Raw genomic sequence first — 24,698 nt, forward strand, 5'->3', positions numbered from 1 at the left:
GTCATAAAAAAGACGAAGAAAACTCGTCCTGTAACGTCTAAGAAGAATATCAGCTGATATCAATTCATCAGATTGTTTTTTCCCATGTTCACGAGATAAAATAAAAAAAAGATATATATATATATATAAATACAATCGAATGCTAGAGAAGATTGTATTTGATTTGATAGATTAAGAGTACTGACAGGATATGCAAGTGCAGGGTGTGTCGGTCGGCGAGCCAAGAAGAAACAATGGCGTCCCTTCGACACAACTCTTGCAGTCCCAGCAAGGAGCGCTGACTCTAGTAGTAGGCACGTTGTTAGGTACTGAACCCGTTTGTGAATAATATGTCTCGAGACGAAGAACTCGAGCCACTTCGTTTTCATAGCTCTCGGAAGTTGAATCAAACTCAGAAGAGACGGAGGACGTCGAAGGTCTGATGTCCTCGTCGTATTCGTAAGGATCATCCTCCTGAGAATCCTCCTGTTGTTGATGATGTTGATACTGTTGTTGTTCTTGTTGCGGTTGTACTTTTTGTTGCTGTTGTTGGACTTGTTGTTGATGATGATACTGATGTTGATAATGATGATAATGATGAGGATGACGATGATGACTCGAAGAGGTTGCTTCCTCTTCGATTCCCTCCAACCTGGCACTCCAGCTTTGCTTATCTGTTTTTTCCTCGTCCTCCAGGGTACATCAATAGAGGCCCTACACGGACCCCAACTCCAACACCAAAAACTACCATACCCATTTCGTTACCCACTTCCATACCCCCGAATTTTATTTACATTAATCTAACCCTTATATCGTTCTTGATAAACGTTAACAATATCACATTTATCATTCATAGGAAAAATGCATGTTACTCTCTATCGCACAGCCATGATTTTTATTCTCTTTTGTTTAGTTCATTCTTTCTTTACACATACGTTAATCGTTTATTATAATTGTTTAGTCAATTGATTAAATACTTGGAACAACCAAATCTTTGATTATACTTTAATTATTTCATTATTCATATATCGTCGATTTTTTTTTTTTTTTAATATTGATGTTAAGCTCTGTGTGTGTGTGTGTGTGTGTGTGTGTATTGTATACAGATTGTTTGTCCATATAATTCGTAACTGGTTGAAGAAAAACAATTTGTACGGCTATGAATCAGCTGCAAAGTGCATGTAAACATTTCTTTTTCTTTATTTTCTTTTCTTTTCTTTTATTTGCGACCTTTTCGTGTTATGAAGGTTAACAGTTTTTCTTTCTTTCTTCCTTCTTTCCTTCCTTCCTTCCTTTTTTCTAATGGATACGCTCTTTTACACGTTCCTTTTTTTGTACATTTATGTATATAGCTTGTGGTTATTTGCGATCAAAAATCATATCCAATAAAAAATTCATTACTATGGATCGTTTACAAGACATTCGACGAATTAATTGAACAGATTCATATACTTTGATTCATATACTCAATCCTATGCAAACACATTATTTATTGATCAAACATTCGTTTAATTGAAGAAATTGAAAAGATCAATTGATTCTGTTGGAAGGAACCATTTTCAAAATATTATGTAGACGATCGTTAATTATTCCAATTATCATCAACTACCATAATATTTAAGTTGCCGATTATCTCGATTAAACGATGAATAATAGCAATTTTTTATTAGATATGATTTCGATTACAAATGACCGCCACTATATAAATATGAAAAAAAAAAAAAAAAAAAAAAAACTACGTTGACCCTTGTGAACCAAAAAGGTCACGAGTAAATAAAAACCAAAAGAAAAATTGCTTGTACTTTGTAACTGACTCAGACTCGTGCAAATTTTTTTTATTAAACTTTTTTTTCTAACTTCAATTGCGTGATATTTCTGGATGGATATTTACGAACGAATACACTATATATACATATATATATATATATATATATATATATATATATATTTATATGTATATTGCTATTATTAAACTGATTTATTCAATAATTTTAAACAATACCAATTTTTTATGTCCAATTGTTAAACTAAACTTCCATAAATAATAATGACACTGATTATAGAATATGGTTGTTTCAAGTAACGAACATAAAACAGTCCATTAAATAATTCGAAATGTAATACAATATGCGTGCTGCATCGGGATTGTAAATTTAACCGAATGAAAAACATCGATCTATATATGTATATATGTATTTTATGTACGTACGTTTGTATTTATGTTTGTTCATATATCATGAAAATGTTATTACGAGTATATTACATGAGTGACGATATTGAATTTCAATATGAAAACGTTTCCTTTAAATAAAGCTTTTAGTTCATTCTCTCTCTCTCTCTCTCTCTCTCTCTCTCTCTCTCTCTCTCTCTCTCTCTCTCTCTCTCTCTCTCTCTCTCTCTCTCTCTCTCTCTCTCTCTTTCTTTCTCTCATTCACTGTCCTTCTATCTTTTAATCTCTCATTCATTGTCTTTCTATCTTTCTATCTGTCTATCTTTTTATCTTTCTATCAGAAAATTAATTTCAATTATCTAAAGTCTTGACGTAATACAAATGACCCTATTTCATGTAACTATAGATTCAACTTACTTTTACTTCCGTGTATATACGAACATGATATCTTATAACTGTATACGTATATAAATATATATATATATATATATAGACGATCGATACCGTAGTATGTAATATACTGATGCAATTTTGTCATTAATTCAACGGTCCTCCATCATTGATGATACATGGGATTAAATGGTTAGAAATTTAAGTGTTTCTAAATATTCCGCGTTAAAGATTACAAAGACTACTTGTTCTTTTTTTTCATTGAATCGAACAAACGACTTATTTCGTAAACTTGCATAACTCTTGCTATTAATTACGAAAGTAGCGTAAGTTAGAAAATCTGATACAATTTAATGTATTAATGATTTATAATCATATATATATATATATACATATATAAACAAATATATGTATATAACATAGGTAACTTTTGTAATCATTAACTTGTATATATTCTGTATGTACTATTTTAAATAAAAAAATCTGACAAAATTAAATGTATTAATAATTTTTGCTTATAACAAAAAATATTATATATATATATATATATATATATATATATATATAAAAGTGCTTTTATAAACAGAGAGTTATATGAATATACATGCATATTCTATTGTTTTCTTCTTGGATCTCTAAATTTGTATAATAAGACTATCCAGAAACAAAATAAAGGTGCAAAAGATACAGGTGATTATTGATTTCCTTCGGTGAGAGGAAGGTGTGTGTGTGGGGGAGGGTTAAAGGTAAGGTTTGCTTCAGTCTTGCATAAGACTTTGCACCAACCAAACTGATAGTATGAAATCCGTAAAGCCTTTCGCATTTAAATAAGGATGGTATAAATACATCAGAGAGAAATAGACCGATTAAAAATCAGTCTGTGTTTACACGCGATGGAGTTATTTATGTACCTATGTGTATATATATATACACACAATATACACACACATACACAATTTACTCGTTTATCTTGTAAATTTAATACTTGTCATTTAGATATACATACTTTCTATTCAACTATGTAATAATGTGATATTTCAACACATAGAGAAGAAAGAAACAGATAGACAGATAGACAGAGAGAGAGAGAGAGAGAGAGAGAGAGAAAGAGAGAAAGAGAGAAAGAGAGAGAGAGAGGTTATATGAGAAGATAGAGGTCATGTGTCACGATCTTGCCTCTCTTTTATATAAGAAAAAAAAAGAAAGAAAAAAGAAAACCCTAACGTAACATCGTCCGTTGCCTTAAAAACAGATCGCAAATGTATGTACATACATATGCAATTTTATGTACAACACTTACATAATACCATATTTCCAATAAGACTGGCAGAAACAATGGCCAGTAACGATGTCAAGGATCGTTAAGCGTTTTCGTTTTATTCTAAAACTCACGGTCAAGAACTGCACTAAAATGTGAATTTCTTTTTTCTACGATTCGATTAATACCATTTTTGTCCATTTTCTATTATCTTATTTGTGATTAGCTATTCCTAATCGAACTGTATTCAATATAAATTTATTGCTTAAAAAAAAAATATATATATATATATATTTATTTAAAAATAGTTTTGGACAAACTTATCTATAAAACTTTGTAAAACTTCTTAATGCGAATGAAACCTTACTAGCCTACTGTACTACGTAATTTTTTTTGACCTTGGATTATTCTTCTCTCTTTCGTATTCACTACTCTCGTATAAAATTAAAAAAAAAAAAGAAAAGAAAAGAAAAGAAAAAATGAGGGAATAGATTAAATTCTTATCGTCATACACTACAAATATACTCGTAATGACTCATCTTAAAGACAAAATATATTACGCATTAAATCATGCAAGTAATAAATATCTCCTTCGTTTTGTACCACGATATTTCATTGCTACTAATACTACTTGAATTTTTCTAAATACGTTTAAAAAAACGCGCCAAAAAAAAAGAGGGAGAGAGGGGGAGAGAGAGAGAGAGAGAGAGAACAATAAAATAACACGATAAGAAGGTTCACAGGGGTGTGCTCGTGCGCGGCCGTGCGCACTTACGCGGAAAGATTGTAAAAAAGGGAGGAAAAAATTATAATCCCGCGATCTCGAGGGTACTATCGTCATAAAACAAAAGCTTACGCTAGAGATTCGACCAATCAGCGTTGAGTTCGAAAGACCCACCGCCCCAATCGTCGATGCCAACGACATCGACAATGCACGATGACGAGACCATCGCGAAGCCGGTGCAACACACACACATTACATATATCTATAACTATATATATTTAAACATATGTATATATACATATATATATATTTATATATATATACATATACATATATACTATATATTAATAATAAAAATTTTTTTAAGTATATTATATATATATATATATTTACCATTCAATAACGAACTATCGTTCAAAAAGCGATCCTTAATCGCATGTAATATCAACCCTTCAGTATTTCGCGCTGATGGCTCAAATAAGACATTCTTGAAAACACAACGTAATTAACCTTCAAACTAAATTTCAATAACCTTTTGCAAATGACGTTTCTTATGATTTGCTTTAACGAACGACAACGATCCTTCCAAAGGCACTGTTATATTCTAATTGGAAAAAATCACTTCTGGAGATACCCATCAGAACGTTAGTACGAAACGTTCCGCGACTGGATCAATCCGCCATGTTGCCTTTCAATGTCTCCCTCCTTTGCGTCGTAGTAAGCAAATGGTTCCCCCCTTTCACGCCAGGTGGCGCTACTTTCAAGCCCATATGCACTTTACCGACTGAACAAGAAAGGTCGTGTATCTCACTCTTTCTTTCGTTTTCTTTTCTTTTCTTTTTTTTTTTTTTTTTTTTTGAAACGTTCAATAACTTGTTCCTTTTCGTAGACTTTTTTTTTATTTACGTTTCGTCTTGTTTCCGTTTGGTAAAACAAAAATAGAGTATGTTAAGAAATATAGCGTATTGCGTCGGGACATATTTATGCATTTCAAAACTAATTTTTATAGCTCTCTCTTTCTCTCGAAAGGGCGTTCACAGGTCGATCTTTAAATGGCTTAAAGGGAATATGCAACTTTACGACCTACTCTACTACAACTCATCGATCCATTCAACGTTCATTCTCCTGACATTTGTACAAATCGAATATAGAAATAGATCGTTGATATTTAACCAGCAATAACTTCTCAATGTCTGTATGTATATATGTCGGTGCTAATTTTATACCGAAAGAAAGAATCAAGTTTTCTTTTTGTTTTCTTTCTTCTTCTTTTTCTTCTTTTTCAAAAAATACTTTCGAATCTAAAACTCTTGGAAAAATTCGCATAGGGAATAGCGTTCGTATAACTTTGCGGAATAGTAAATATTTCTTTATAAATTATTTTATCGTACGTACTTTTTCATTTCCTTCCTTCCTTCCTTCGATTTTTTTTTTCTTTCTTTTAATACAACGAAATATTGAAAAATGAAATAAATTTTCTTTCCTTTTCTCTTTGAATCGTCGAAAAATCATATAGGCAAATTTTGACGGGGGAAAAGAAAATTTATTTTTCTATCTTGAATCGATCAAGTTCGTTGAACGTGATATTATTGAACGATTGTTATCTACTTGTTTATTGCTTCTTTTTTTTTTTTTTTAAATCGATACATACCAAACTTGAGATCGATATTGATATCGATAGGAATGTTCACGACACGCGGTAAATTGTATAATATTCGTATTGCTTCCTATAGTAACGATTAAAAAATATATTTTTTCGTTTTTTCTTTTTTTTTTTTTTTTCTTTCTATCGTCGTCGACAAGAAATAATCTTATCTAAGAAATATACGTGTATGTAGAATATATAGGCCAGTCTAATATTTCCTTTGTTAAAAGCAATAAAAGAAAGAAAAAAATATACAGCGTGTTCCAAAAGAAAAATTACAAATCAGTGTAAACTTTTTGTTCAATCGGAAGTCGAATATTTTGTATTTCGTAATCTTAAAATATTTTGTATTTTATACGCGATATAAAGAAATTTTCTTTAATATATGTACGTATTATTTTTCTATTATTTTTAACAAACGAGATATTCAAATAAATTATTAATATATAATCAACCTGTATTTATCTTTCTCCGTCTTTCTCGCTCTTTCTGAATGTAGGAACCGATTCGTCTTTGATTAGTAAAGAAGAATTAATGACAACGACTAAGCTTGTGTGCAAATGTGATTTACTGAGCGATTATGATTGACGTGCTCGAATTAACGAGCTTCGCTCGCACGAGTCGTGTAAATTATAAGTAAATACATATATACGTATGTATGTATATAATATGTATGTATGTATGTATGTATGTATGTATAAAAAAAATAATTGCGGGAATCTTGTTAAAGAATAGATAGAAAGAAAGAAAGAAGAGAAAAGAAAAAGAAAAAAAAAAGAAATAAGAAAGAAAAAATAATACTTGTGATCCGAAGACTATTCTCAGGCTTATAGGAAGTAGATAACTTCAAATTAATAACGCAATGGAAATAATAATAATAATAATAATAATAATAATAATAATAATAATAATAATAATAATAATAATAATAATAATACCAAACGATGATAGATAATATCATAAATTATTATGAGAAATACAGAGTTACAACTTCATTATGACAAAATACAATGAAAACAAGAGAAACCTAACAATATTAAAGAATAAATAAATAAATAAATATATATATATATATATAAAACTATCTGTTATAGATACGAGATATTTCTAACAGTATCAATTATAACTTTACACCGTTTATATATATATAAAAAAAAAAAAAAAAAATAGGAAGAAAGAAAAAATAGTATCTTCTAGATTAACAACATAACGCATAAAACGATCGTTTTTAAATCCACTGAAAATGGTAACAAGATTAAACGTAGATTCTGTCGCATGTTATTATCTGATTCGAATAACTTCATTGAAAAATTCTATCACCATAAAGAATCAGTTGTGTTCTTCGATGGTACCTCGATAACTCTTGGACGATCGATAACTCGTGCCTTTCTTTCTCCACTTTCAACGATACCAACGATCCAAGCATTCATATGTTCAACTTTTTCCAATGCCTTGCAATAAACCGCAGCCTGTTCGCGAGGCAATACTACGAGTAATCCACCGGACACCTCTGGTATCGTACCCCGAAGTAATGGCATCGAACTTCCAGTTATTTTTGATAAACCGCACATCTTAGCTATAACCGGCATATTGTGGATTACAAAATTGACGTTGTTCCTTTGACGACGTACCAATAGTTCGGCATGACCAAGAATTCCGTAAGATGATACTTCGCAAGCTGCATGAGCATTGTACTGTTCGAAAAAAAATAAAAAATAAAAAAAAAAGAAAAAAATTTCTTTTTTAATTAGAATTTTATTAGATCCGGTATCTCTCTTTCTTTTTCATCTAATGATTTCATAAACACGTCATGTGTGTGTATACATATATATATATATATGTAATATTTAATATATATTAATAATATATTATATTAATAATAATGTATATTAAATAATATAATAAATAATATATAATATTTATGTAATTATAATTATATAAGTATTACATATATATGTAATATCTAATAATATATTATGTAATATTTAATATATATTAATAATATATAATATTATATATATATATATAAAATAATATTTATATATTAATATATTAAATAATATACATATATAACAATTTAATTGATTTTTCTTATAAAAAAAAATTAACCACAAAGCATACGTATTCTAACCTTTCTCATAAGAATCGCTGCTACACGATTAGTCCTAGTCATAGAATCGACAGCTCTGCAATAAGCTCTTTTAACGTCTTCCTCGTTAACAGTTAGTAATAATCTCGCACGTTTTTCCGGTTGTTCCATCCATTGATATAAGGTAATAGCCAATGTAGTACCTAATGGTTTGGTAAGGACAATAACATCACCAATCGTTGCACCATCAGGTGGTACAAGTTCTTGTTGATGAGTACAAACAGTACTGGCAGTACCGCCTATCCAACTAGACCATGGATTGCCAATAATTTGACATCCTCTGACAAGTGTACCGGCGGTCTTAGCCGTGTCCTTGAAACCACGTATAACCATCGACATAACTATGTTTCTGTCGTTTATTTCTATACGATTAGAGATTCCCAAAAATAATCTGATATTTGTTACTTTGGCTATACCCAAAGCGTATATACCACTGAGCACACTTGAACATGCTATCTTTCCCATTAGATAAGGATCATCGATGATAGGATTAAGAAGGTTACTAGTTTCAACCAAGTATAAATCCAAATGATCCAACTTCGTTACAGAGGTATCCTCGCATGGTAGGATCATCGATCTTTCGATATTTTCCGATTCCTACGTTTTAACGTTGTTATCATTGTCTCGATATTCGATATACAACAGGTAACACACTCGTATAAAGCGGATATTTCGTATAATAGGAATTTTATAAAAGTGCCATGTTATAATATACACAAATCGCTTTACGGGGAACTCTGATCTAATAGAAACAAACAATTGGATTAAGTTACAAATATTTTATTATTATTATTATTATTATTATTATTATTATTATTATTATTTTTATTATTTTGTTTCTTAACATATCTGTGTGATTTTTTTTTTGATTTTACAAACAGAACATCGACTTGAAAAATAAGAATATATTTTTATCTGATTCAACCAATTCGTATACAAATAATGAAATATATATTATAATATAAAAATTGTTTAAATTATAAATGGAACGAACGTCATTCCACGTAAAGTATATATTTTTTTTTTTTTTTTTTTTTTAACGAAATAAAATAAAATGCATATTTTAATCGACATCGATGTTATCCTTCATACATTATGTGTTTCAAATAATATATAAAGCTCAGAAAAGATAATATGTCTATAAATTTCAAGATCGTTTTATATCGAAACCGCGTTGTTCAAATACCGCGTTATACGAGGATTACCTGTATAATAATTGCATTTTAAAAAAGTAATCTGTACTGACAATCGTGGAAAGAAAAAGAAAGAAAATTAATATTAATCGTTATCATGACTTTGTGATCTCTCTCTCTCTCTCTCTCTCACACACACACACACACACGCACGCACGCACGCACGCACGCACGCACGCACGCACGCACGCACACACTCTCACGTGATAATTAAGTTTTACTCCCTCGTTAAATAAATAAAAGATTTTTCTTCTCACAATTCCTCATTTATCTCTCGAATATAATACTTTTCAACCATTAGAAAGATTAAAAAAAAAAAAGAAAGAAAGAAAAAAGAAAAGAAAAGAAAATTGAAGAAATCGTTTTATCGATCATCACCTTATCCTCCCACAGGATTTCCTCAAACAATTTCGTCTCATCCCGATCCAACTTGTAATAATATTTCTCACGAGTATCACCGGTTCTTGAAAATTTGAAATCCTTCGAGAGACCATGATCCATAGGTTTGAACAATGACGTATATTCGTAGTACGTACTATTACCAACGAGTTCCATAAAAAATGTATCACCATTACCACCACCATTACCAAACCCACTAACACCATCACTGTCTTTATCGTTATTCTTTTTGTTGTTGTTGTTGTTGTTGGTGGTGGTGCTACCCGCCATTTGAGACGTCGATACCTTCGACATATTTCTTTTTTAATATTTCAATATTGACTGCAACTTTTCTTTTTCTCTTTTAGAAGAATCGTTTCAACGAGAGAGAGAAAAAAAAAGAAGAAAGAAAGAAAGAAGAAATAACTTTCGCGATGATTACGCGACACTCGGATTAGAAAATAATTGAATGTGATCATCTCGAGCGTATTCTAAGATACTATCGAATTGTTTTCGATAGATCGATCTTTTCGTTTGTATCTAACACGTACGATACGTATATATCGACTTTTTTTTTATATAACAAAATGAAGAAAAGAAAAAAAAAAAAAGTGAAACAAGGATATCGATCGGTCTTAAAACTTCTCGTATCTCTGCTATTACTCGAGATATTCGAGTTCAAGGTCGAATGAGAAAAAAAAAGAAAAGAAAAGAAAAGACCATCATGATTTCCTTTCTTTTGTTCTTTCTCTCACGTGAATATTTTTAAAGAAGCGTGCCCTGGTGTGATGACATGGTGTATCAAAACGCAATTGGAAATTTTTCAGTATGTCCATGAAAGAAAGGAATACAAGAACGCGATTACTTCTCACGAATATTTTTACAATGTCACGCAACAGTCACATCACAGTCGGAAATCGTGAATGATTGAACTGTACGTCGAGTCTTGTATGTAATTTTTTCTTTCTCTCTATTTCTAATTTGTTATTTGTAAATTTTCCATTCGAAGTTTAACTTCTGATGAAATGAGAACTCATGTGCTCATAACATCAAAGATACGTACACACATACCTACGTACATACGTTAAGTACATACATACGTACGTACGTACGTACGTATCGTATATATACGTATAAATACATACATGTACCTACGTATAGATTGAAAAAAAAACTTTCTGAAAGACAGACATAACACTGTCTCGTCACGTTAGCTTAACGCAGTGCAAGTAACAATTACACGGTCAGCTGAGCAGAGATTACACGTACATAATCGTACAGATAAATCGAAAACATTTATTATTACTGAATATCTCCAATCCGTCTCTTCTGGTCGTTTTATTACAAAGGTTTTTCACTTCAAATCTCAATTGTTTGCAAAATCAAATCCGCATTCAATTCTTCGTGTAATCAATTTCATCACTTTAAGCAAATCAAGTTTCCCTATAAAATTCTTATTCCGTATTATCGCTTTTTCCATCTATGAAATGGAAAGTACTGAAAGAAAAAAGATTGAAATATGTACTCAAAACTAATATATATATATATATAAAAAAAAAATAGCTCATCAAAATTATTTGTTCAATAATCTGCTGAAAGTCTACATTGGTTTATATATAGATCTTGCATTACAGATTCAACTTTTTGCAAATCGTATTCGATTGTTTGCAATGAATGATAAATGATCAAAGAAAGAAAAAAAAAAGTTTATGTATTATAAAAATTATTATTTCTTGACAAGAAATTTACATTTGATTATAATGTTTACTATCAAAGCTTAAGGAAAGAAATCAAAAAAAAAAAAAAAAAAAAAAAAAAAAAAAAAAAAAAAAAAAAAACGTGATTTGCAAGATCTGCATACTCGCGCATACATTATGACAAATTGAATATATAATGAATTGATAATTACTATTGAAAATAATTCTTTTATACCTATCTTTCTATTGCGTAAAATAAAATGTAGAATTTCTTTAACAACAAATTTATATTCGCTTTTATTTGTATTAATTACGAAACTACGAGAAGAATGATTCTATAGAAAACTTTGATTCGCAAAAAACAGAATGAATGGAATTTGCGAAAAGAAAAAAAAAAGAAGAAAAAATTACCGATGAAAAATGTGAATTTCAACAAATTTGAATTTCAAATGAAAATCCTTTGTAACGAAACTACTCTCGTTCTCTCGATAAATTATCGAAAAATACGATATTATACGACCCCCATAACAAAACTCTAACGAAGTAACAAAATAGACATATCATTGGATAACAAGTTAGAGATATTTAATCGACGATATCCCTACCTCTGTTTAGTAGCAGAGTACGAATAACTCTGATGTAGATCCTGCCATGTTTCGTCCTTGCTATATGAAAAAGAAAATCCGATAGATCTCCATCGCCTTCGTGAATATCAGTTTCAGCCAAAACTTCTCTCAAGGCTTCTACACGTTCCTCGGGTGTACTTTCGTCAGGTGGTCCAAGTTTTCTTTCGAGATAATCAACAACACCAATGTCTTCCCACAAATCATCTCTATTCATCTTCGCCTTTCTTTCAATATCCTCGTCTCTTCCTCCTCCTCCTGTTCCTTCTCTCGTCTCTCGATAACTACTCGTCGCATGATCGACGAGATCACGAGAGGACACGTCCAATCCCGCGTAAGAAACGTCCAATGCGAGACTTTCGAAAGTAGATTCGGTGATCGATGATGACGCGTACCATCCCGATCCACCGCCATCTTGATTTGGATGTACCGGTAAAAGCGCTTGATCTTCGGATTCCCTTAAACTCGGGTCGTTCATGTCCTCATGACCCGATTTATTCGTCGATCGGGGTTTTCGATAGATCTCCCTTTTTTTTTGTCTGTTTGATCGGTCACACGACTCCTCTAATTATTTTCTTCTCTTTTCCTTTTTTTCTTCTCGTTCACTTTTATTTACACATTTTTTTTTTTTTTTAATACACTTTGTCATAATTTAATCGTCACACTTTAAACAGTTCCTCTTTTCGTCGAGACAGTAACAGGTTCATTTATTTCTTATTATCAGATTTGATCATCGGATAAACGATAGTTTTAACGAGCTATCATCCAATTGCAAATTTTGATCTATTTAAGTTTTGTAAGTTTTGTCGACGATGCGCATCAATTAATATATACCCCATACATATTCCTATTCCCCCACCCAAAAAGAAAACAAAACAAGATAAGAATAAAATTATAGTTAGGATCTAGTTTATACGAGTTAACTCGATCTAAAGATTATCACAAAACCGGATGTTAACGAACCTGGTGAGCCTGGTAGCCATTGGCTAGGTTCGCTGAACTCTATCGAGGATCGAGAATTCGAAAAAGAGCAAATCGATCGAGCGAGATACGTACGATAACGGAATTCAAGCAAACGTCAGCATATCCATGCGAAAAAATTCCACCAAACGACAGATTTTTTTCTTTTATTGTATCCGAACGTAGGAAGAAAAAGATAAAAGATGGCGGTACAGTACTAATGGCACATTTTTAGTCGCATTTAATCAGTCATGGGGAAAGATCGTGAATCGATTTTTATATTTATTTATTCATTTAATTTGTTATTAAGAAATTTATGTCACTGTGTATAAATATATATAGTTGAGTGAAATATTTCAAATAATATATACTATATATATTTCTTTTTTCCAAGAGAAAGAATAACAAATTTTGAAGAATACTTTTACTAAATACATGTACATTTTTGTTAAAAATTCAATCGTGAGTTTCGATTTAGTTTTCTTTTTCTTTTTCTTTTTTTTCTTCAAACATTTTCAATAGAAATTGTTTCTTCGAAAAATTTATTTCAAACGAGCTACGAATTTTGATTCGTTTCTTTTCCTTTTTATTTGTCTGATACTTTCGATAGAAAATTTTTGAAAAATACCATAACAGCCTTCGCTTATAAATCTTTATTCAAAATAACTTTAAGAATTTTTCGAACGAGTCGATATTAACTGAACGTTCATCAAATTGGACGTAATTGGAACGAACACACACACACACACACACACACACCTTATTTCTTTCTCGAAGGTATGATTTTCAACACGAGCATTGAAAGCAATCGATCTTCTCCTTTCCATTGAAAGTTGGATCGCTTTCGCTCTTCCGATGTGATCCATTTATCGAGACCATTTTCGGCTACGATACCCATCTTCATGCACGAACTCATTGAAGAAAATTAGGGGACTTGATACGGAGAAAGGGACCCTCATGAAAACGTTGCAGGTAAAGAAAAAGAAAGAGAGAGAGAGAGAGAGAGAGAGAGAGAGAGAGAGAGGAAGAGTGAGATTAATGATTCAGCTTTCGAAACGAATGCATTCTCGATTGGGACTTTTATAAAAGGACCATCAGAAAAATTCGAACTTTCTTTCACAAAGGTACGAATACTTTCACGAAGATACATCATTTTTTGCCTCTTCTGTTAATAACCCTTTAATACGCGTCATCTATCTTTTTCCTTTGTTTTTATTTTATTCGAAGAAAAAATGTTCTCGACAAAAAAATTATTCCAAATATTATGAAAATATTATAACGGTAATAATAATTTTATTATTTAAACGGCACGGAGAAAAATTCAATTGTCGAATTTCTTTTCTTTTTTTTTTTTTTTTTACAACACAGTGTATCAAAGAATGAAATATTTCGTTGCACGTCGCACAAACATGTGATGTTGCGATATTAATTGATACTTTTGTGCATATTGAAGGGTTAACATTATTTTAATAAAAAAATTTTCGATACATTCAAAACAAAGAGAGGAGTTAGGGGAAGGGGGAGCAGTTATCCATTATCATCTACAAATCCTAATAAACTCGATAAGTTAACTATAAAGCCAAATGAACGTATACTAGATTAACACATTAAAGTGCAAAGTTATTTTAGCTGATACTAATATGCAAGGTAACGCACCTTGTGATATTAAACGAGTTAAGAACGATAACTCGATACGTGTATATATATATATATATAACACTTGGAGAATACTTGGAAATCCCTCGTGATAAAATTCACTATCAACTTATCGATTTATTAGTAGGCGTAATAAAAATATCGTTAATTTTTGCTATGATTAACGTAAACACTCGAAACGAATACTGGTCTCGTTAATGACCATGAAAACGAAATTTTTTATTGTCATTATTATTATACAGGATGTTACATTTTACTTCACGATTTGATTTGAAAAAATATTCTGCAATTGCAATAATGTTCTTTACGATTGATTGAAAGCCATCGCTCGTAAATCAAATGATTACAATTTTAAAAATATATTAATAAAATTAAATACATGAAGAAATAGAAAAAGAAAACAAATGAAAAAGAAATTGATTAATAAATTCATTGGTAGTTATACGAAAAAAAAAAAAACTATTTGGTAATGTCGTTTCAAATAAAAGATATGTATATGCATCAAAACCATTTTAAATTTCCCGCGAATTTCATTTGATCCTTCAATCAATCGTACTTCTCTCTTTCTCTCTCTCTCTCTTTCTTATTCTCTATTTCTTTGAATTTTTATTAGAGTCACATATCGATAGTTGAATCATCGATTATCAATCGATGAGCAATTTCTTCCACGAAAAAAAAACAATGAAGTGCAACAACGACATACAACAAGAAAAGAAAGAAAAAAAAAAATTGTCTTCAATCCTTTTATAAAGTATATAATATCGCGACACGTTCGTAAAGAAAGTTATGATATATTTAGTAATTAATGATCTTGTGTAAGTTTGATAGCGTTAGATAGCATTTATCAGATAATATTGTACTTAAAACGATAAGCAAGTTATCGATTTAATGAATTTAAAAAAAAAAAAAAAAAATCTTAATGAAGAAAAAATGCAAAAGGTTGTCACATTTCTTGAAGTAATCGGATCAAAACAATTTACTTGTCGACCCAATGCTAACCGATCGATTTATCGAATATATTTCATTCCTGTATTACATAAAAAAAGAAAGAAAAAAAAATTATTATATTTTAATGCTATATAAAATTGCTAAAATATATTAATCTATTATACTATACACTATTATAGCATAATATATTAATATAGTATAGTATAACTATAATATATACTTATAAATTCTAATATATATATATATATATATATATATATATATATATATATATGGTACATTCACTATATTATAAGTATAATATAAATATACTATACACTATATACAACATATATACATATATATATATTATAAAATATAATAATATAAAAATAAATTTATATATATATATATATATGTATATATAAATTAACAAATAAATAAACTATAATTACATTTAATTCAATATTATCAAATTATATCGATCGACCATGAGTTCATGAGTGTTAAGGTCATATGACATGTATAATAACACACGATAATAAAATAGTTACCAATAAGAAACTATTTAATTCTTTCTTTTTTTTTATATGTAACAGAACGATTAAGAAAAAAATTTTTTTTTACTATACGATAACTATGTAATCCTTCTTCGGAAGCATCGTATAATTAATCGAACGAATTGCATAATGAAATTCTTTGCGTCTAATAGACACGTGATTAAATGCATCGTCTTGAAAGGAAAGAAAAGAAGAGATACGTGCTTATAACGAAGTTACACGAAGGAAGTTAATCATCGTCATCGTCATCGTCATCGTTGTTGTCGTTGTTGTCGTTGTTGTTGCTTATTCGAGTGAAATTTTCTTAAATTTGCATAAAAATGATTTCCTTCCTCCCTTACTATAGGTTATAGCTGAAGTGTTGATTTAATTATATGCAACATGCAATCTCTATACAGGGTGTCTCAAAAGGTTTGACCCAAACTTCAAAAGAAAAAGAGGGAGAAGAGCATCGACTCGTAAAAAAGTTACACCCTATTTCATCAACTATACTGATAAAATTTTAGCAAACAAAAAAAAGAAATAAGTAAATAAAAAATAAAAATAAATCAATAAGAAGGAGAGATTGTATATACAAAATAAAAGATTGTATGAGAGTCACAGTTTCGAAACATATCTCTCAATATTTATCGATAAAGCTTATTATTAACGAGAAACAGAGCTAAGTAAAATGAACTAAGTAAATCTATGTCTAAAATAATAAATACGATCTCATTGTTCCTAAATAATTTTAAGCGATTAGCTTCTTATCGCTAAAAAAAAAAAAAGGAAGAAAAAAGATCTTTCGATTGTTATTAAAAAAATTTTTTATGGGATCTGTACGATTTGTTTCTGAAGTATGAATCAAATTTTTAGAGAAACCATGTCTTTGTGTGTGTGTGTGAAAATTAATGTTGAAAAAATTATATTCTGTGTGTGCGTATGTGCATGTAACTATAAAGCGTTTAAAAAAGAAAATATTTGACAAATTAGTTGCGATAAGAATCAAATGACGCAATATTTATGAATATAGTTTTTTTTTGGGAGGGGGAGGGAGAAAAATAATAGAAAAAAAAATTTATCTCGATCGTTGCCCGCTTCCACGTGAGCTCTTTTCGCATCTAATCTTACGAATAACTTGTTGACCTTGGAATTGTTTTAAATGAGTGTATTGTGTCACGCACTCTTTGACTGTACCACATGTTAAACTTGACTTTAGGATTTTGATAAAGAAAGTTGAAATATATATACTGATTAATACGTATGAATGATTAATACGTATTAATACATATTAGTACGATGTGTGAGATGTGTGTGTATATATGTATATGTATATGTTTCTAAATATAATTCATATCGTTTATAATATTATATTAATATATTATCAGTATTATATTAATATAATATTATATATTATAATAATATGTACTATACATATATATTTGTAATATTATTATTGTTAAAATAGAATTATTAATATTTTATATATAATAATAATTCTATATAGATATATATTTTGTTAAGGTATTATTCCTAAATCTAAAATTAGTTCTATTCTATAACACATAGTAAAATAAATCTAGAGAAAATTTTGAGAAACGGTATATGAACGGTATATAACGAAATAATTCACATTATGGCGATTGCATGAATTTTCCACTTTACGTAAGTCTTATCTTATATTCTCAAAGAGATGATGCCACGGTTATTAGACATGATCGAATACGGTTCACTGACTTCATCATTATACTTGCTAAATTATTCAATGTATATGAGAAAGATATGTTGTCTGAGAACTTTGCCAAACTCATATAAAAAGTTACCAGCAATTATTTTAATTAAAAATCACGAAAGAAGCACAAGAAACAAAACTTTCTGTATATACGTATGTATCTTGATATTTTAATTAAATAATAATATTATATTATTATGAATCGTGAGATACAAATAACAAAGAACTATCTTAGTTTCTCATTCGATTTTAAGATATAAAAGATTGTTACATAAACGAATGAAGATATATATATATATATAAATTATACAACAATTCTAATATATATGTATATGTTTGTACTAATATACCCACTTGTATTATATATATATATATTTTTTTTAATTATTTTCTATTATTATAATAATTCCTATATATAATATATCATGATATATATATATATATAAAATACATAAAAAAAAAACTTAATTCATGTATATACTATATATAAAAAATGTATTATATATATATATATATATATACACATACACGCATCAACATATAATTAGTTTTATTATATATCATAAATATATATCTTCGAATGAATTTTGAATTAAAAAAAAGAAAAATTAAAAAAAAAAAAAAAAAAAAAGATCGATTGCTAAAGCCTCGATCGTAAATACTCGGACGTAATTAAAAACGCATAATGAGCTGCATATAAACGAGCGGCCGTTAATTGGGTTAAATAATCGGAGCGGACGAAAGCCTGTTCATTGACGCGAAGTGGAGTGTTACGTTTTCTAATGGTACAACACACAACATCATCAACATTTGAAGTAAGGCAATGCATCACGACATATCGTGTCACTGCACCCTCGTTATTCAGTATAAAAAATAAACCTTCCATTTTCTATGAACGAGTTTCTAGAACAAGTCGTATATAATTAATATTTTAATTTCTAAACGATTTCTAAAAATTCTCTAATTTTTCTTTCATTAGTAAAGAAGATCTTTTAGATTTCTAGGATAATTTGTTGCATCACCGATATGAAACATTAAATGAAACACATGTTATACATAAAAACGTAATTGGATAGATTAAAATCGATCAATTTAATTATCGTCTCAGGCTGATCGCACATTTTTGTTCGGATGTTTTTCAATTAATAATTCTTTTTTCTTTATCAAAATATTTATAGAAGAGAAAAAAGAAAAAGTGTAAAACTTATGGGAATTGCACGTTAAAATTACGAATAACTCTTATTCATTCTAAATTTTATAAACTCGTTGCAGATTCCTGATTAGATTAGATTCTGACTTTGTTAGATAATCAAGTATCTTAGATTTCTAATTAATAAAATTTTCTTTTCAAATATTTACAAAAGGAAAAAAAAAAATCAAAATTGTAACAACGCACGAATTATATGTTAACAAAAACAAAAACAAAAAAAAAAAGAAAAAGAAACGTGTAACTTATTCAATTATATTTCTTATTAATAAACCTTTCTTTTTAAATATTTATAGAAGAAAAGAAAAAATCAAAATTGCAATATATACGCGAGTTATATGTTAAAAATATAAATAAATATTACTCGCTATAAATGTTTTAAACTCGTTGCAAATTCCTGATTAGATTAGATTCTGAATTAGTTAGAAAATCAATTATCTCGCTTTTCCAATGGATAAATTTTTTTTTTTTTTTCAAAAAAAAAAGAGAGAGAGAGAAAAGAAATATAAAGCAAAAAGAAAATATAAAAATTTGAATACTCCTGTAAATTATATGTTAGAAATACGTGTACAACTTATTCACTGTAAATATGATAAGCCTCTCGAACGTAATCGCTTAGGTTGAAGTCCATATTTAACAATAACTTTCCTGTTAATCTCTTCCTCTTTTCTCTCTCTTTAGTTAATATATAATAATAATAATAATAGTAATAATAATAATAATAAATAATAATAATAATAATAATAATAATAATAATAATAAATTAATTTCTATTTGTTTATATAAACGAGAAAAAAAGTAACGACAATTTAAAATAAATCCGACGGAATTTGTTCAAAGGAGCGCCTCCGACACGAGCCATATTACGTAATTCGAAACTGCCGCGTAACGCTTCATTGCAAATCGTTTGAATGGTTGCCGATAGGGAGAACGAGGTTATCTAGAAAAAAAGAAAAGAATACGAGGTGGAGGACGTGGAGAAGAGAAGAAGAAAAAAAAAGAAAAGGAAACAAAACGAACAGGAAATTTAACGAGCTGTGAAATTCGGACACGCGCCATTTTCATTAAGACCCTCTGCGAATAATTTCGATGGTAAAATTAACAAAAAAAAAAAGAAGAAAAAAAGATAAAAGATAAATCAATTCCCGAAGGAAGTTAAATCGATCGAGACATAAATAGATCTGTAATTTAATCCGAATGAAATTTGTCGATACAATTATATACCATTTTTCGTACGTAATAAATCTAACATTAAAAATTAACGTGGAAACTCGACGTGACAACGAACATATATTTATATATATTTATATATAAAGTATCGCTTAATAAGATTCTAAGAAACGAACGGAGAATAATAATTCCTAAAACTAGTCTCAGAAGCTAGTCTGCATTTCATGCATCTTTTCAGAGCGTACGAATCGTTTCGTAAGAATCTGGAGGAGATTCCACGAGGTTTCAAGGTCGAGTATGTACGTTACGGAATGGAAGTGAGTGAGTACTGTCTGTGTGTGTGTGTGTGTGTATGCGAGTAGTGTGTAAATGAGTAAGAGAGAGTGAGAGACTAAGAAAGAAAGAAGCGAAACCGAGACGAAAATAACACGTTGAATCCCGTCAAAGTTTCAGCTGCTTCTACGACCCTTCTTATCTTTCTCGTGCGTATTCGACTATCTTCGTAATTTTCTTCGGCTTCTACTACTGCTACTGCTGCTGTATGCGCGCGCGTCATAGTCAGAAAGAGAGAGAGAGAGAGAGAGAGAGAGAGAGAGAGAGAGAGAGAGAAAGAGAGAGAGAGAGAAAGAGAGAGAGAGAAACGTTTCGAGAAGATTGTTCAGAGCGCACGAGCAAGCAAACATAACCTCAACGACTTAAGACGCTCTTCTCCAGAATTCGAAATAAATTCAAATATATATATATATATATACACACACACACACAACAAATACATAACATATGAAGAAAGAAGATTTCATTTGTTTTCTTTTTTTCACCTGTCCTTTTTTCATATGTTCATTTGTGTATACAGATACGTATTAAAGTTTATATGTGATATGTATATAATTTACAATAATATGTATATACATACATACACACATATATATAGATAGCTAGATAGATGGATATATATATATATATATAGTATATAAAGTGAAAATTCGATAGAAAAATAACGAGTACTTCGTTTTGGAACTACGTTTGCGCAGCATCTCCGGTTATCGTTCACGAGGACACGGGAACTGACCTATTCTCACACATATCTAAAGCTCTACTACTACTACCTTACCATTGGTATCACTCACTTTCGCGAGTGAATCGATACCACACAAACGTACAAACGCACACGGACATCACACGCACGTAAATATAATTGATTTCGTCTTCGTTCCTGTTTTATTTATTTTTTTTTTTCTTTCTTTCTTTCTTTCTTTCTTCCCTTCTCATCTCTTCTTCCTTTCCATTTTGAAACCTTGTAATTTCGATTACGCATACAATCCATGTTTATCAAAACCATTATTCTCCGAACGTATACATTTGAAATACAAGAAGAAGACATAGGAAGGTTCTAAGAAGTCGACAAGAAAAAGGGAAAAAAAGAAACAAAACAAAATACGAACGGAATAACGACGACGCAATGACGACGACGAGAATATTATGATAATGAAAATAATCAGGAATTAATCTTCTTCTTCTTCTTCCTATATTTCCTCGAACGTTCTCGTTAAATTAATCAATCGATTCGCTATTTTATCGAAATATATTCAAATAATCTCGTTAACGATATTTCTACCTTCACGATTTTCGTTTGTTTTGTGATAATCCTTTCATCGTTTTATATATTACATATATATATATTTAGACGTATATGTACGTACGGTACATATATTAGATATATCCCTTTCGCACACACTTCGTACCTTTATATTTCACAGAATGTTCGTTGATGACACTTCACTCACTTGAGATACGTATAACGGAGGAGGGGAGGGGAGGGGAGGGGTGGTCGACGACAACGGTGGCAGCAGCGAAGGGCAGCAGGAAGTATGGAGAAAAAACTAAAAGTTCAAGATGCGAAATACACGACAATTAGACGCGATATATTTTCTCTAATTAATATTGAAAAATAAAACGAGAAAGGAATGCTCGAACCGGAGCCGAGGCACGAACAACAACATTCGCACCCGGTCGGTGGCGGAAGTGTGACTGAACCGAACGCACAGTGAACACCGCGAGCGAGAGCTACGATAGGACGGTAGAGGGGGGACACAGCCGAGGGGAGCCGAGGGGAGCCGAGAAGCTCCGAGTAATGCCGCGGTTCGCGTTCGCTGGGGGCTCCGTGATTGGTCGAGCGCGACGCGCCCGGCAACCTCCTCTCGCGTTGGGAGCGTTGAACGTGCATACCACACGTATGTATGTTGTACGAATGAACCCGCCCGTATCCTCTCTCTCTCTCTCTCTCTCTCTCTCTCTCTCTCTCTCTCTCTCTCTCTTTCTCTTTCTATCTCATTCTTGTCGCATCCGCAGTAATTCAATTTTTTCTTTCACTCGGGTCACACTATGAATCAGATCATCATCGATTCGAAAGTGAAACGATTCGAAATTCGTGAAACGTATCGAAATCAGTTCTATACATATAATCTTCTTTGATTTTCGAACACATATGGCAAAATAAATTAATTTGTATATTGACAAGTATGTTTGAAGAAAATTGATAAATATGTATAGGTACGCGTGTAAAGAATCTTTCATTATTTATTTGATAAATATTTTTCTTAAATAGCAGCCTGTAAAGAAACCTCGTTTACAAGATACAATTTATGATTTAGTTCTTTGAAAAAATTGATAAATTGCAAACGATGCCAGAGAAAGGGAGGAAGTTTCAAAGGAGCAAGTAGATTACCAGTGCACCGTCAATGCGGAAATGATCGAGTAAAAAACGTTATTGGAAGATGCGAAGAGATTGCTTTTGATTTTCTGCGTATTATTTATTCCGAACTATAATCAAAACTACCGCGATTACAAAGCTCGAACGTTACAGGTTTTGCGCCTCGGATATAATCTTTTTCTGCAAATCGAATCAAATTCGAAAAAATATTTGTTAAAAATAACGACCTCAAAGTTAATATTTCAAAAGACAGGCTTATCAAAAGTAATCGAAAAAAGACAATCTATAAATTTAGATCTACACGAGTTTAGATTTTGTTTCAACCAAAGGAAATTATCCTTTCATGCAAATTGTAAGAATTCCAGACAAGTCAAATGTCTGATATATAACTGATTCCTGTCCGAAGATTATCCGTTCAAGTAAAAAAATTAAAATTGCTCAGATCTTACTTTACTACAGGAGAGAAGGAATTTAACGTCGAGATTTATAATCAATTAATTATTTCCAGCATCGAATGTAAATATCTGAATGCATCGGAATCAAATGCATACGATTATTATTATTTAATCATGATTAATAACTTTGAATATATTTTAAGAAATATATTTTCAAAATAGTTTTATACGTGTGAGTACATACGTAAACAAATTTTTTATTTTGTTAACATTTGACTATACATTTTTTATTATTCGAAATCTAGAGAATTACGATTTGATTGAAACACTTGATTTACAAACGGAATGGAAATTTGATTTGTAAAATATTCAATATCCAGCGGATAATATATATTACGTACAAAAATATAAACTCAACGAAATAAGTAAGGACAATTATTATTGTTGTGAAGTTTGAGAGTACAAGAGAAGGCAGATCCATCCCTCACTCCTATTTCCTTCTAGGAACACGCGGAATGCAATAACGCGAGTTACTTTCGATCCGTTACATGGGGGCCTATGTGAGAAAGCCGTGCTCTTTGTATCAAAACTAGCAAACTTTTTCAATGGAGAACCATCATTCTCACGACGATGCTTAATACCCGTGGGTAAAATGTGTGTATATATATATATATATAGATCTTTTCGGTATATTCATTGTTTACATATTATATATATATATTTTTTTTTTCTTTAAATAGATAAACGAAAGGAAAATGGCGTCGATCGTCGTAGGATCTAATTAACTATCAAATTATACGAATTATGACACTACTTTTGATTTCCTACTTTTTTTTCTCTTTTTACATGGAAGAACATGGCCGTCAACGGTCATTAACTCATCACTTAACACAGAATATAAGAATATTACAAATTATTTCTACATAGATAGTGATGGTATTAAATATTCATATAGTAAAAATACGGAAATACATTTCTATCGTACGAATATTTAAAATCACGACTTAATAATGTATATTATAAACATATATATGTATATTGTATAAGAGTATGTTAGTAATACAAAAAAAGGAGAAAAGAAAATAATAAAATAAAAAGTACAATTTTTTTATGTTAACAAATGAAAAAATGAAAAGGAAAAGAATACTTGTATGACGACGATAATATAGCATAAGATTGATGTTACAATTTTCCAA

At 30.2% G+C, this 24,698-nt stretch overlaps 2 protein-coding genes across 8 annotated transcripts in view; both read right to left on the minus strand.

Moving 5' to 3' along the window:
• The window catches only part of LOC122627772 (trafficking kinesin-binding protein milt), a 63,221-nt gene that overhangs the window by 10,022 nt on the left and 28,501 nt on the right, over positions 1-24,698 (minus strand). The window contains exons 1-2 of one of the 7 annotated variants that reach the window (XM_043809253.1): positions 22,140-22,427; positions 12,189-13,053 (exon numbers count right to left, since the gene is read on the minus strand). The exons of 3 other annotated variants lie outside the window; for them this stretch is intronic. In XM_043809253.1, coding sequence (XP_043665188.1) covers positions 12,189-12,684 — 496 coding nt within the window. In that variant the 5' untranslated portion in view covers positions 12,685-13,053; positions 22,140-22,427. Of the gene's footprint in view, positions 1-185; positions 676-4,914; positions 5,327-12,188; positions 13,054-22,097; positions 22,428-24,698 lie in introns of those variants that run through there. 3 more of the 7 variants (XM_043809252.1, XM_043809258.1, XM_043809259.1) reach the window with 3 other exon arrangements.
• Positions 7,112-10,454, minus strand: LOC122627774 (inactive selenide, water dikinase-like protein). Its single transcript, XM_043809268.1, has 3 exons — positions 9,887-10,454; positions 8,298-8,912; positions 7,112-7,860 (listed from the first exon to the last, which is right to left on the minus strand). Exons 1-3 carry the CDS (start codon positions 10,199-10,201, stop codon positions 7,483-7,485), a joined length of 1,308 nt encoding a protein of 435 aa, XP_043665203.1. The 5' UTR covers positions 10,202-10,454; the 3' UTR covers positions 7,112-7,482.

Source organism: Vespula pensylvanica, chromosome 3 (genome assembly GCF_014466175.1).
Source record: "Vespula pensylvanica isolate Volc-1 chromosome 3, ASM1446617v1, whole genome shotgun sequence".
NCBI lineage: Eukaryota > Metazoa > Arthropoda > Insecta > Hymenoptera > Vespidae > Vespula > Vespula pensylvanica.

What these genes read in the sequence shown, in the direction of transcription:
- LOC122627774 (XM_043809268.1), bottom strand. Translation starts at nt 10,201, where the DNA reads ATGTCGAAGGTATCGACGTCTCAAATGGCGGGTAGCACCACCACCAAC. An exon ending in AAATCCTGTGGGAGGATAAG is followed by an intron (nt 8,913 to 9,886) that starts GTGATGATCGAT and finishes GTTAAAACGTAG; the next exon opens with GAATCGGAAAATATCGAAAG. An exon ending in CAGCGATTCTTATGAGAAAG is followed by an intron (nt 7,861 to 8,297) that starts GTTAGAATACGT and finishes TTTTTCGAACAG; the next exon opens with TACAATGCTCATGCAGCTTG.